At 42.0% G+C, this 12,316-nt stretch overlaps 1 protein-coding gene across 1 annotated transcript; it reads left to right on the top strand.

The window, feature by feature from the left end:
• Positions 1–3,579: 3,579 nt before the first annotated feature.
• Positions 3,580–6,510, top strand: LOC117973188 (uncharacterized protein K02A2.6-like). Its single transcript, XM_034924602.2, has 2 exons — positions 3,580–5,619; positions 6,253–6,510. The coding sequence occupies exons 1-2, from the start codon at positions 3,580–3,582 to the stop codon at positions 6,508–6,510; spliced, it is 2,298 nt and encodes a 765-aa protein (XP_034780493.2).
• Positions 6,511–12,316: the final 5,806 nt, after the last annotated feature.

Below are 12,316 nucleotides of genomic sequence, written 5' to 3'. Positions count from 1 at the left end.
ACAGTATTTGTTGTTACAATAGTATATTATAAGCATATGTGCTGTTCAGAAACTGTTCTTTAACTGATAAACATGACCATTTATATATTCTTATTTCTATAATTTCAGAAGACTGTTGACAGCGACCTGCTTCATGCTGGGCATTGACAAGATTGTTGTGAAGGGAAACATTGCTACATTCCAGGAGGTTTTCACTATGATGTTTGCGTCTTATTACATCTTCAACATGCAGTACCCTGCATAACTGGGCTCAACACTGGAATTCATAGGCAAGTTGCAAAGCAATTTCAGAGTTCTAACAGTATTTGATATGCAGATTGGAATTTTCATTATTTAACATTTAGGCCTGGATCAAATCAAAACTTTGATCCATCCGCTAATCGCAAATTACAAAGCCAGTATTGATGATTATGGGGTAGAAGAAATAACCCTCTGACAAGCAAAAAAGTCTCCATCAGTACCAAGTTTGTAATTTGTGATTAGCGGGTGGTTCAAAGTTTTGATTTGGTCCAGGCCTTAATTTTAGTTAAGTTTTCGTAATTTACTATTTTGACTTGAAGTAAGTCAACAGTTCATTTCTGTCACTGTTCAGGGTGATTTGGCAGTTGTGGCATACAAACGCAGGGGAAACAGGGCACACCTCTGGATCAGGGTGGGGCTGTTTCAGTAGTGTGTGCTGGGGAGTGGAGAGCGACAGACAGAGACAGAGAGCCATTCTTAGCCATTCTTCCACAGCCCAGCCAACTTCCATCAGGTTATGTTGAGCAGGATGTAGTACAACTGGGGATTGCTTCATTTTTTTTTTTACCACCCATTTATAACCTGCCTGTCAATATAAAAAAATCGTATGAAATACTTAGTCAATTGTTTTATAAGCTGTATTTAAATTGTCTAGGTATAATATATATATATATATATATATATATATATATATATATATATATATATATATATATATATATATATATGTTCACATTTAAATATATTGTACCAAATCTGAATGATTGATTGCTGAAAGGATGATTTTTTAAAGATGTTTCAAATAGTGGTACACTATGTAGTCCCCTGATACACATGACCAAATGTCTGATTTATTTTGTGTAAAAGATGGCTTTAAAAGAAGGCTCTTAAGTGAGTTTTTTTTCTCCAAAATAAACAATTTTGGTTAAACAATGTTCAGTGAGTCCAAAGGGTTAGTAATGTTGTATATGTATAGTGCATGTATATATGTTTGTGTGCATATATATGTATAGTAGATGCTGCTTATTAGCAACCTCTTGGTAGCCATCAAAAAATTGTCATTATCTGAAAGTTGTTAATAAATGAAAAGCTATATAAATACTTGATATGATTGGTTCCTGTGAAAAATTGTGATAACCAAAAGTTGTCTTCATCAGGGTTGCTAATACGCAGCATCTACTGTATTGTATGTGAGTATATATACACAATAATTTCACTGTATATCTAGGGAAAGGTGTTTTTCTTTATGGGTTTAAAACATTGAACTCCACAGACATTACCAGTGATTTAAAAAAAACAAAAACTGTTATTTTATTTGGATAAACCACTTAAAGTATTTCTGTATTGAATTACAGTAAAAAAAAAAAAAAAAAAAAAACACCTGAAATACATAATAAAACTGTAATTTTATTTGGATTAACCATTATTTAAAAGTATTTCTTTGTGGAATGACCGTGAAAAGTCCTTGAAATACATGATAAAACTATTTCATGTAGATTAACAATTATTTCTTTGTAGAATGACAGTAGAAAAAGCTCATAATACAGAATACCACAGTTATTTTATGGTAAATCCCAGTAAAATTTTAATGTGAATTGAACTTTTAAACACTTTTTGAAAACTGTAGGTCTTTTCAAAACAACACTTTCATTTCGACTCACAATTGTGACATATATATTTTATAAACTTGCAGGACCAGCAATGGACCCATACTTCCTTGGGTCGGGATGAGGCACATTATACAAATGTCCTCTTCCTCATCAGAAAGATCAGACTCTTCCTTTTTCTGGTGTTTTGTCTTTGCCATTTCCTTTCCAGTTTTCCTTTTTACCTTCTGTGATGTATCAAATGTGCTGTGACTTGCAAGGGGAGGGGCTATGTTCATGTTCAACAGCTGCGCGATGTAGTTACGCACACGCACAGTTTCCGGGGGAATTAGAGATGCATCAGAGTAGATGAACGTGTTTGTGTTTCCTGAATAAGCCTGTAATTAAACAACGAGTTATTTCTATACAAGAATTGTGTCAGTTATTGTAGACGAACTACATACGCTGGAGGGATTTAATACTGGCGACGAGACGGGATTTCTTTATTTTTTTGTTAAAAAAAAAAAAAAGAGAGAAGAACAGAAAAGCCTTTTCCCGCCCAGACGGCTGTGCAAGCGGCGAGAGTACATTCATTCAGTGAATCCGACTAAAAAACAAAACAAGACCAAAGAAATCTCCAGCCACTGAATCCACATCATCTGTGGGACACCTAAGAACTGTGAGTTAAATAAATGCATTACATATAATGTGTAAGTGAAGCGAGACTTTTTTGTATACAATTTTCTTTTGGCGTCCCCGTGTTCTCGCGATAGAGTGCGGTAGTTTTTTGTTTTGTTATATTTACAATACACGCCGTAGTAACTGTAAACATGGCAACACTGGGACGTATAGAAGAGTTTAATATGGAAAAGAAAAACTCATGGCAAGAATATGCTGAGAGATTGGGATGTTTTTTTGATGCAAACGGTATTGAAGATGCAGGGAAGAAACGTTCTGTGCTGCTGAGTGTGTGTGGCCCCGCCACCTATTCAATGATACGTTGGTAGCGCCCAAGTTGCCTACTGAGGTGTCCTATGAAGAGTTAGTGGGTTGCTTGCAACGCCACCTAAACCCCAAGCCATCTGCAATTGTGCAGCGTTTTCATTTTCATAAATGCTATCAACAACCAAACCAAAACATTGCAAGTTATATTGCAGAATTGCGCCGATTGTCAGTGCATTGTGAATTTGGAGACCAGCTGGAGAACATGCTGCGTGACAGAGTCGTTTGCGGCGTGCAGGATGCAGCCCTACAACGTCGGCTGCTGTCCGAACCTGCCTTGACATTCAAAATGGCTGAAGACAAAGCACTGGCAGCTGAAACTGCATTGATACATGCACGTATGCTGCGCTCTGCATCTGTAACTGATTCATCTGCATCAGCTGAGGTTTACCAAAGAAGGCAGAGCACCTCGAAAAGGGGGGACCAGAGCTTTCAGAGGCCTGAGAAGACATGGGAAGCCAGCAAGCCTTGTTTTCGCTGTGGGGGTGGCCATAAGTCCACTGAATGCCATTTTGTAAATGCTGACTGTAACTTTTGCAAAAAAAGAGGGCATATTGCCTGTGTCTGTATGACAAAGTTGAAGTCAACTAAGCTAGCCTCAAAAGCAGAAACAACACCTGCACAGCATACTCATGCTGTCGGACTGGATGAAACACAAGAGAACGTCATTCACAATGTGAACAAAGGCACAACGCTACAAACAAAACCGCCTTTCTACGCTGAAGTGATCTTAAATGGAGTGAAACACAGGATGGAAATTGACTCTGGTTCATCGTGTTCACTTATTAGTGATGATACGTATCAGCAGTTATGGCCAAGCAAACCACCAAAACTGAGCAAGAACAACTCTACTCTGCGACAATGGTCACTGACACCACTCAAAGTAATAGGTAGCATGCAAGTGGATGTTCAATACAATGAAGCAAGAAACCACTTGCCCCTATTGGTGATCAAGGGTCATGGAACAAGTCTGCTGGGCCGCGATTGGTTTGATGCTCTGGGTATTTCAGTTAGTGGAGTACACCAGGTACAACAACAATCTGTGTCAACGATCTTGGAGAAGTATAGCAGCGTTTTCAAGGAGGAACTGGGAGCCTGCCCTGGGCCGCCAGTCACAATTGAAGTGGACCCTACCGTCGCTCCCAAGTTCTTGAAAGCACGCCCTGTTCCCTTTGCACTGCACCCCAAGGTAGATGAAGCACTAGAACAACTGGTGGAGCAAGGAGTGTTCCAGCCAGTGAAACATTCCAGGTGGGCCACACCCATAGTGCCCGTCATGAAGAAAGACGGTAGCCTACGTCTCTGTGGGGATTATCGTTGCACTGTAAACACAGCAGTTAAATCTGATACCTATCCCCTGCCAACACTAGCTGAACTGTTTGCGTCACTTGCTGGAGGAGCAATTTTTACCAAATTAGACCTCAAACAAGCGTATCAGCAGCTAGTTCTTGATGAGACATCAGCTGAGCTATTAACGGTCAACACACATAAGGGACTTTTTCGCGCACTGCGGTTGCAGTTTGGTGTTTCAACTGCAGTAGCCATATTTCAAAGATTCATGGACACTCTACTGGCTGGGATTCCAGGTGTAAAGCCCTATCTAGATGACATACTTGTCTCTGGCAGAACACAAGCAGAACATGATGAACGTCTGCAGGAAGTTCTACAGCGATTTGCCCATGCTGGGCTGCGCCTGCAGAAGGAGAAATGCTATTTTGCAGTAAAACAAGTGGAGTTTCTAGGATTTTGTGTAGATCAGCACGGAATCCACCCAACCAATGAAAAGGTGAGGGCTATTCAGGACGCTCCAACACCTAGGAACAAGACGGAACTCCAAGAATTTCTGGGACTTTTGAATTTTTATAATTGCTTTTTGTGTAACAAGGCTACCATTCTAGAACCATTGCATAGGCTTCTTGACCAGTCAGTTAAATGGGAATGGAAAGCTAAACATGAAGAGGCTTATGTCAGGGCAAAGCAGTTGCTGCAGGCCGATGATATCTTGGCCCACTATGATGAGAAGAAGCCTTTGGTGCTTGTGTGTAATGCTTCGCCATATAGAGTAGGGGCATTGCTGGCTCATACGGTCCCTGAGGAGAAGGAAGCTCCAATTAGCTTCGCATCCAGAACACTAACCCTCACTGAAAGAAATTACGCCCAAATCGACAAGGAGGCACTGGCTGTGGTTTTTGCTGTTAAAAAATTTCACCAGTACCTGTTTGGCCGTCATTTCGTGATCTACACAGATCATAAGCCACTTCTTGGACTGTTGCACCACACAAAGCCGATACCACAAGTTCTGTCACCACGCATGCTAAGATGGAGTCTGATACTGGGAGCTTATGACTATGAGTTATGTTACAGGCCAGGAAAACAGTTGGCCAACGCTGATGCACTTAGCCGCCTGCCATTGAACACTGCAGAGTCAGAGGTACCACCTCCACTGGAAGTGTTATTGTTAGAGATGGTTCCTGAAGCACCATTGCATGCTACACAAATTGCTACACTAACAGTGAAGGACCCTGTCTTGTCCAGAGTGTTGCATTGGATCTTGCATGGTTGGCCTGAAGATTGTCAAGAGGATAACTTTGCACCTTTCATTCGACGTAGACATGAATTGTCAACTCACAAGAACTGTGTCCTGTGGGGGAGTCGTGTGGTAATTCCTGAGCGAGCAAGGGAGGAGGTTCTTACTATGCTGCATGCTGCGCATCCGGGAATCGTGCACATGAAGGCACTAGCAGGAAGCTACGTGTGGTGGCCAGGATTGGATGCCCAGGTGGAGGAAGTGGTGAAAAGTTGTGCAACCTGTCAAGAGACACGTCATGCTCCACTAAAAGCTCCATTACATCCATGGGAATGGACCGCTAATCCATGGTCACGACTGCATATCGATTTTGCTGGACCTTTTCAAGGGAAGACGGTCCTGATTGTGGTGGACTCCCACTCTAAATGGTTAGAAGTCAAAGTTATGAGCTCCATTTCATCAAGTGCTGTAATTGGCCGGTTGAGACAACTATTTGCAACACATGGCCTGCCTGATGTACTAGTGTCTGACAATGGCACTGCCTTTACGTCAGCTGAATTCAAGGAGTTTGTTCAACGCAACTCAATCCGACACGTGACGGTGGCACCCTATCACCCCTCATCAAATGGGCAAGCTGAGCGTATGGTTCAGACAACAAAAGAGGCACTGAAGAGAATCTCAGTGGGCAACTGGCCAACCCGCTTAGCCAGATTCTTACTGGCTCAACACACCACACCGCATTCAACAACTGGGAAGAGTCCTGCTGAGTTGTTGATGAATAGGAAACTGAAAACTGCTCTAGACCGTCTACATCCTGATTTGTATACAGATATGCAAAACAAGCAAGATGGAGCTGCACGGCAGAGCCCGGGCCGTTTGCGCTCTTTTCACCCTCAGGACGAAGTTCACATGAGAAATTATTCTGCTGGTCCGAAGTGGATCCCTGCAACTATTGTGGGGGTTACCGGACCTGTGTCCTACAAGGCTCAGACGCCAGATGGCCAGATTCATCGCCGCCATGTGGACCAGCTGAGAGACCGAACACCTGTCGCCGTTGTTTCATCACCGCAAACCCAGGCAGTTCCAGAGCCGTCAAGCCAGGAGTCCCAGGCGATGCAAGAGCCTTTGCCAGTGACTGGTTTAAACCCAGGATGAGGATGTCGGTAGCCCTCCAATTTCACGACCCACGCAGCCGTTTCAAATAGATGTTCCAGAGTACCCTGCAACTCCAGCTGTACGACCCCGTCGTCGGCATATGTTACCCAAAAGACTGGAGGACTATGTGAACTGGGGGGAAGGGGAGTGATGTATAAAATGTGCTGTGACTTGCAAGGGGAGGGGCTATGTTCATGTTCAACAGCTGCGCGATGTAGTTACGCACACGCACAGTTTCCGGGGGAATTAGAGATGCATCAGAGTAGATGAACGTGTTTGTGTTTCCTGAATAAGCCTGTAATTAAACAACGAGTTATTTCTATACAAGAATTGTGTCAGTTATTGTAGACGAACTACATACGCTGGAGGGATTTAATACCTTCTTTCCTAAAAACTTCTAGGGCTAATTTTAATTTTGTGTCAGCGAGAACTGCTGTTGCTTTCCTCTTTCTACCTTTTGTTTTGACTTGCCTTGGGCCTGCTTTGGGGTATGGGCGGATGGTGACTGGAGAGAAAGCTTCCTCTTGTGTCTCTTTTTGGAGAGCTTGATTATAGCCTGATGTACTTGTCTCTGGAGAGGTGACCTGAGGCGTAGTTGGAAAGGTGGCCTGTGTTTGGAGAGGTGACAGAAGCATTTAAACTAGAAAGGAAGGGGGGAGAAAACAAAAAAACAGAAGGGTATTTATCTAAATGCTAGAAGTCTCAGAAACAAAATGTTAGAACTTGAAGCTACTGCACTAACAAGTGACTACGATGTGGTAGGTGTTACAGAAACTTGGTTGTCTGAGAGTGATGGAGACGAATATAATATTAGTGGGTATACACTGTATAGGAAAGACAGGCAGGACAGAAGAGGCGGAGGCAGCGCTATTGTGACAGGGAGTGAGAGGATCTGAGCTGCAAATCTCCCTCTCGACCCAAGAGGGTGCTAAGCAGAGGTACTTGCACGCCTGTTCAGAGACGGGCCGGCTTGGAGAGAGGGGCGGAAAAGGAAGTCGGCCATCTTAGTGCAGGGCAGAATTACCATATTAGTGGACAAGATTACTGTGATCAGCTGTGCTGCATTAGACAACTGGCAGGTGTGCCGAGTTGTGCTGATCATGGGGTGGAGCCTCCTAGTATATAAGGGCTGTCATTTTGTAAGTGCAGGGCCTTTGAGGTAACACTGAACCTGGGTTGCTGAGTCGTGTGTTTGTTTGTGCTACGTGTTTTTTGTTTGTTTATTGTCAGGACTGGGGCCAGAGTGATCCCTGACACCAAGGATCTGCCGCACTACTGCCAGCACTTTCACCGTGGACATCACACACCCCACACAACTCAAATGGACACTTCAGCACCTGAGCACCTGCACTTTCCACCACCCTGAAAATTCAAAGGGCATAAATAATAGGAGCATGCTGTAGACCACCAAATTCAGACGCTGAATAAAATAATCTGTTATACAATGACATTAGAAATGCGTGTAGCAAAGGAGAAGCCATACAAATGGGGGATTTCAACTTCCCCCATAAAAAATGGGAAAACCCGGTGGGGAGCACGATGGACGAAATTGAAATTGTGGAAATGACAAATGACTGCTTCGTAACGCAATTTGTCAAGGCACTGCCTAGAGGGGAGGCGCATGCCTTGATTTAGTCTTTTCAAATAATGAAGACAGAATAACTAAAACAGAGGTCAAAGAGCCATTGGTAAACTCAGACCACAACATGGTCTCATTTGAAGTGATTTTTAAAACCCCAAAAGTAACGACTAAAGCTAAGGTTTACAATTTTAGAAAAGCAAACTATGAAGGTATGAAAAAGAGACTAACAGATGTATATTGGAGTGAAATAGAGAAAACATCCACAGAGAAAGGATTGCTGTTTTTTTTTTAAATGTAGTACTAGAGGCGCGAAACAATTACATCCCATAAGTAGACAAATCTAAATCTAAAACAAAATGGCCAAAATGGTTTAATAGATCAATTAAAAAAAAAAAATTCCGCGAAAAAAGGCACTTTACAGAGTGATTAAAAGGGACTAAAACAAAGTACACAGAAAGAGTACTTGGAACTGCAAACGCAAGTCAAAAAGGAAGTTAGAAAGGCCAAGAGAGAGATAGAAATGAACATTGCTAAGGGGGCTAAAACCAATTCCAAAATGTTTTTCCAATATTATAACATATTATAACAGCAAGAGAACATTCAAAGAGGAGGTTAAATGTCTAAGAGATACAAATGGCAAAATCATAGACAAAGAAAAAAAATAGCAAATATATTAAATGATTATTTTTCACAGGTTTTTACAAAGGAGCATACGGACAACATGCCCCACATGTCGACCTGTTCCTATCCAGTTTTAAATAACTTTAGCATAACAGAGGCAGAAGTGTTAAAGGAGCTCTTAAAATAAACAAATCCCCTGGGCTGGACGAGATCCTCCCAAGAAATGAAAGAATTTATTTACAAACCGCTAACCAAGATCATGCAACAGTCTCTTGACACAGGGGTTGTACCGACGGACTGGAAAATTGCAAACATAATACTGATCCACAAAAACGGAGACAAAACCGAACCAGGTAACTACAGACCAATAAGCCTGACTTCTATTATATGTAAACTTATGGAAACTATAATAAAATCTAAAATGGAAAATTACCTATATGGTAACAGTATCATGGGAGACAGTCAGCATGGTTTTAGAAAAGGGAGATCGTGTCTAACTAACCTGCTTGATTTTTTTGAGGATGCAACATTGACAGTGGATAATTGCAAAGCATACAACATGGTTTATTTAGATTTCCAGAAAGCTTTTGACAAAGTCCCGGATAAAAGATAATCCTCAAACTGAACGCAGCAGGGATTCAAGGAAATGCATGCACATGGATTAGGGAGTGGTTAACATGTAGAAAACAGAAAGTACTGATTAGAGAAGAAACCTAAAAATGGAGCGAGGTAACCAGTGGTGTACCACAGGGATCAGTATTAGGTCCTCTGCTGTTCCTAATCTACATTAATGATTTAGATTCTGGTATAGTAAGCAATATTGTTAAATTTGCAGACAACATAAAAATAGGAGGAGTGGCAAACACTGGTGCAGCAGCAAAGGTCATTCAAAATGATCTAGACATCATTCAGAACTGGGCAGGCACATGGCAAATTATATTTATATTTAATAGAGAAAAGTGTAAGGTACTGCATGCAGGCAATAAAAAATGTGGATTATAAATATCATATGGGAGATACTGAAATTGAAGAAGGAATCTATGAAAAAGACCTAGGAGTTTATGTTGACTCAGAAATGTCTTCATCTAGGCAATGTGGGGAAGCTATAAAAAAGGCCAGCTCAGATATAAGATGCTCGGATATATTGTTAAAGGTGTTGAATTTAGGCTCCCGAGTGGCGCATCTAGTAAAAGCACTCGCTAGAGTGCAGGATGCGCTCTATAGCCTGGACGTCGCCGGTTCGAGTCCAGGCTATTCCACAGCTGACCGTGGACGGGAGCTCCCAGTGGGCGGCGCTCAATTGGCTGAGCGTCGTCCGAGGGGAGGGAGGGTTAGGTCGGCCAGGGTGTCCTCGGCTCACCGCACACCAGCGACCCCTGTAGTCTGGCCGGGCGCCTGCGGGCTTGCCTATAAGCTGCCTAGAGCTGCGTTGTCCTCCGAGGCTGTAGTTCTGAGGCGGCTGCACGGTGAGTCTGCAGAGTGTAAAGAAGCGGGCGGCTGACGGCACACGCTTCGGAGGACAGCGTGTGTTCATCTTCGCCCCTCCCGAGTCAGCGCAGGGGTGGTAGCGATGAGCTGAGCCTAAAAAAAAAATAATTGGGCATTTCAAATTGGGGAGAAAATAATAATAATAATAAAAAAAAACTAATTGGCAACGACTAAATTAAAAAAAAATAATAATAATAATTAAATTTAAAATCAAGGGAAGTAATGTTAAAACTTTACAATGCATTAGTAAGACCTCATCTAGAATATTGTGTTCAGTTCTGGTCACCTCGTTACAAAAAGGATATTCATGCTCTAGAAAGAGTGCAAAGAAGTGCGACTAGAATTATCCCGGGTTTAAAAGGCATGTCGTATGCAGACAGTCTAAAAGAATTGAATCTATTCAGTCTTGAACAAAGAAGACTACGCGGCGATCTGATTCAAACATTCAAAATTCTAAAAGGTATAGACAATGTCGACCCCGGAGACTTTTTCGACCTGAAAAAAGAAACAAGAACCAGGGGTCACAAATGGAGATTAGATAAAAGGGCATTCAGAATAGAAAATAGGAGGCAGTTTTTTCCACAGAGAATTGTGAGGGTCTGGAACCAACTCCCAAGTAATGTTGTTGAAGCTGACACCCTAGGTTCCTTCAATAAGCTGCTTGATGAGATTCTGGGATCAATAAGCTACTAACAACCAAACGAGCAAGATGGGACGAATGGCCTCCTCTCACTTGTAAACTTTCTTATGTTCTTATGTTCTTATTTGTCTTTTCTTCTGAAGGTGAAGCATCTTTAGCAGCAAGGAGGTAGAAGTGGCCGATCAGTGACAAAAGATGGTGCAAAGTCACATTCTTCAAAAATGTCCTGGTTGAAAGGCCAGATTCCTGTAAAACTGAACTCTGCCTGAATATTTTTGGGTGTAGCAGCTAAAGGAAGAGCTGTCTTTACAATTCCTGAAATATCATAGATTGTCATGGTTTTTCCTGGATTTGTCTTCATCCAACTGTCAATGCATGAGCTGACAATCTTCTTTAATGGCCCATAAACACTGTGATCGAGGGACTGCAATTTATGGGAGCAGTGTGGGGGAAATGACAGGAGAACAATGCCATTGTTCTTGCAGAAATCAATGCTCTGGATTGACAGATGAGAGTCATGGTTGTCTAACAGAAGCAGGACCTTTGCTTCAGGAGAAAGTCTGGTGTGTTTTGCGAAGTGTCGGATAAAGACCATAAAGTCTTCTTCTCGCATCTAGCCTGACTCATTTGCTGTTCCAATACAGCCTGTGGGTCCATCTCTCACAAAATTTCATGGAACCTCTTGCATGGAAACACAAAACTCGGAGGGATGCTATTGCCTAAAGCATTCACTGCAAATGCCATGGAGACAAGAACCCCGCACTCCGCAGATGTCATAGCACCAACTTGTTTAACTTCACGTTTGGCAACAAATCTGTCAGGTGTTTGGACTGTTGTGATCCCTATTTCAACCACATTCCAGATATCTTTGGAATCAAACTTGTGACTACCTAAAACGTACCCTAAGTTTTTGAAGAACAAACATTTCTGCGGTTGAAACTAGTTGCCCGAGACAAACTGGTTGCTTGAGGACTTCTGATGGTAAGTTTGGGGTGCCTCTTAAAATATGTATTGAACCAGTCTGTACCAGCCATTTCAGTTTCACTCCATGATGGAGGACACCTGCAATTATATGCTTTTGCAAGCTCATAAGCAAACTTGCGCACATGCAAAAAATTCATGATCTGGGAAACACAGAAATATGTCACAAAAAGAAAGTTGGTGAAAAATGTACTTAACTACCTCAAGAACATATTTTTGTCGATAAAATCTTAAGCTTTGAGCACAGGTAGCTTCTTTTCCATAGGCAGACAGGGAACCTAACTGAGCATGTGAAGAGTGAGTGACATCACTCTAGCTTGTCTCTGACTGGAGAAATTAAAGGTGTTACAACTGACCCGTGTTACAACTGTCTAGGTCTCCCCTACTTTTGCATACCTCATTTACTAATTTCTATCTGAAATTCTGTTGAATCACTAAATAGAGACTGATCCAATTGCATTTCATTCTGTAAAATTAATACATTGCAACACATG

The sequence above is a fragment of the Acipenser ruthenus genome, chromosome 12 (genome assembly GCF_902713425.1).
Source record: "Acipenser ruthenus chromosome 12, fAciRut3.2 maternal haplotype, whole genome shotgun sequence".
Classification (NCBI taxonomy): Eukaryota; Metazoa; Chordata; class Actinopteri; order Acipenseriformes; family Acipenseridae; genus Acipenser; species Acipenser ruthenus.
Note: the sequence above shows the minus strand (reverse complement) of the source record. Positions and strands in the feature narration are given on the sequence as shown.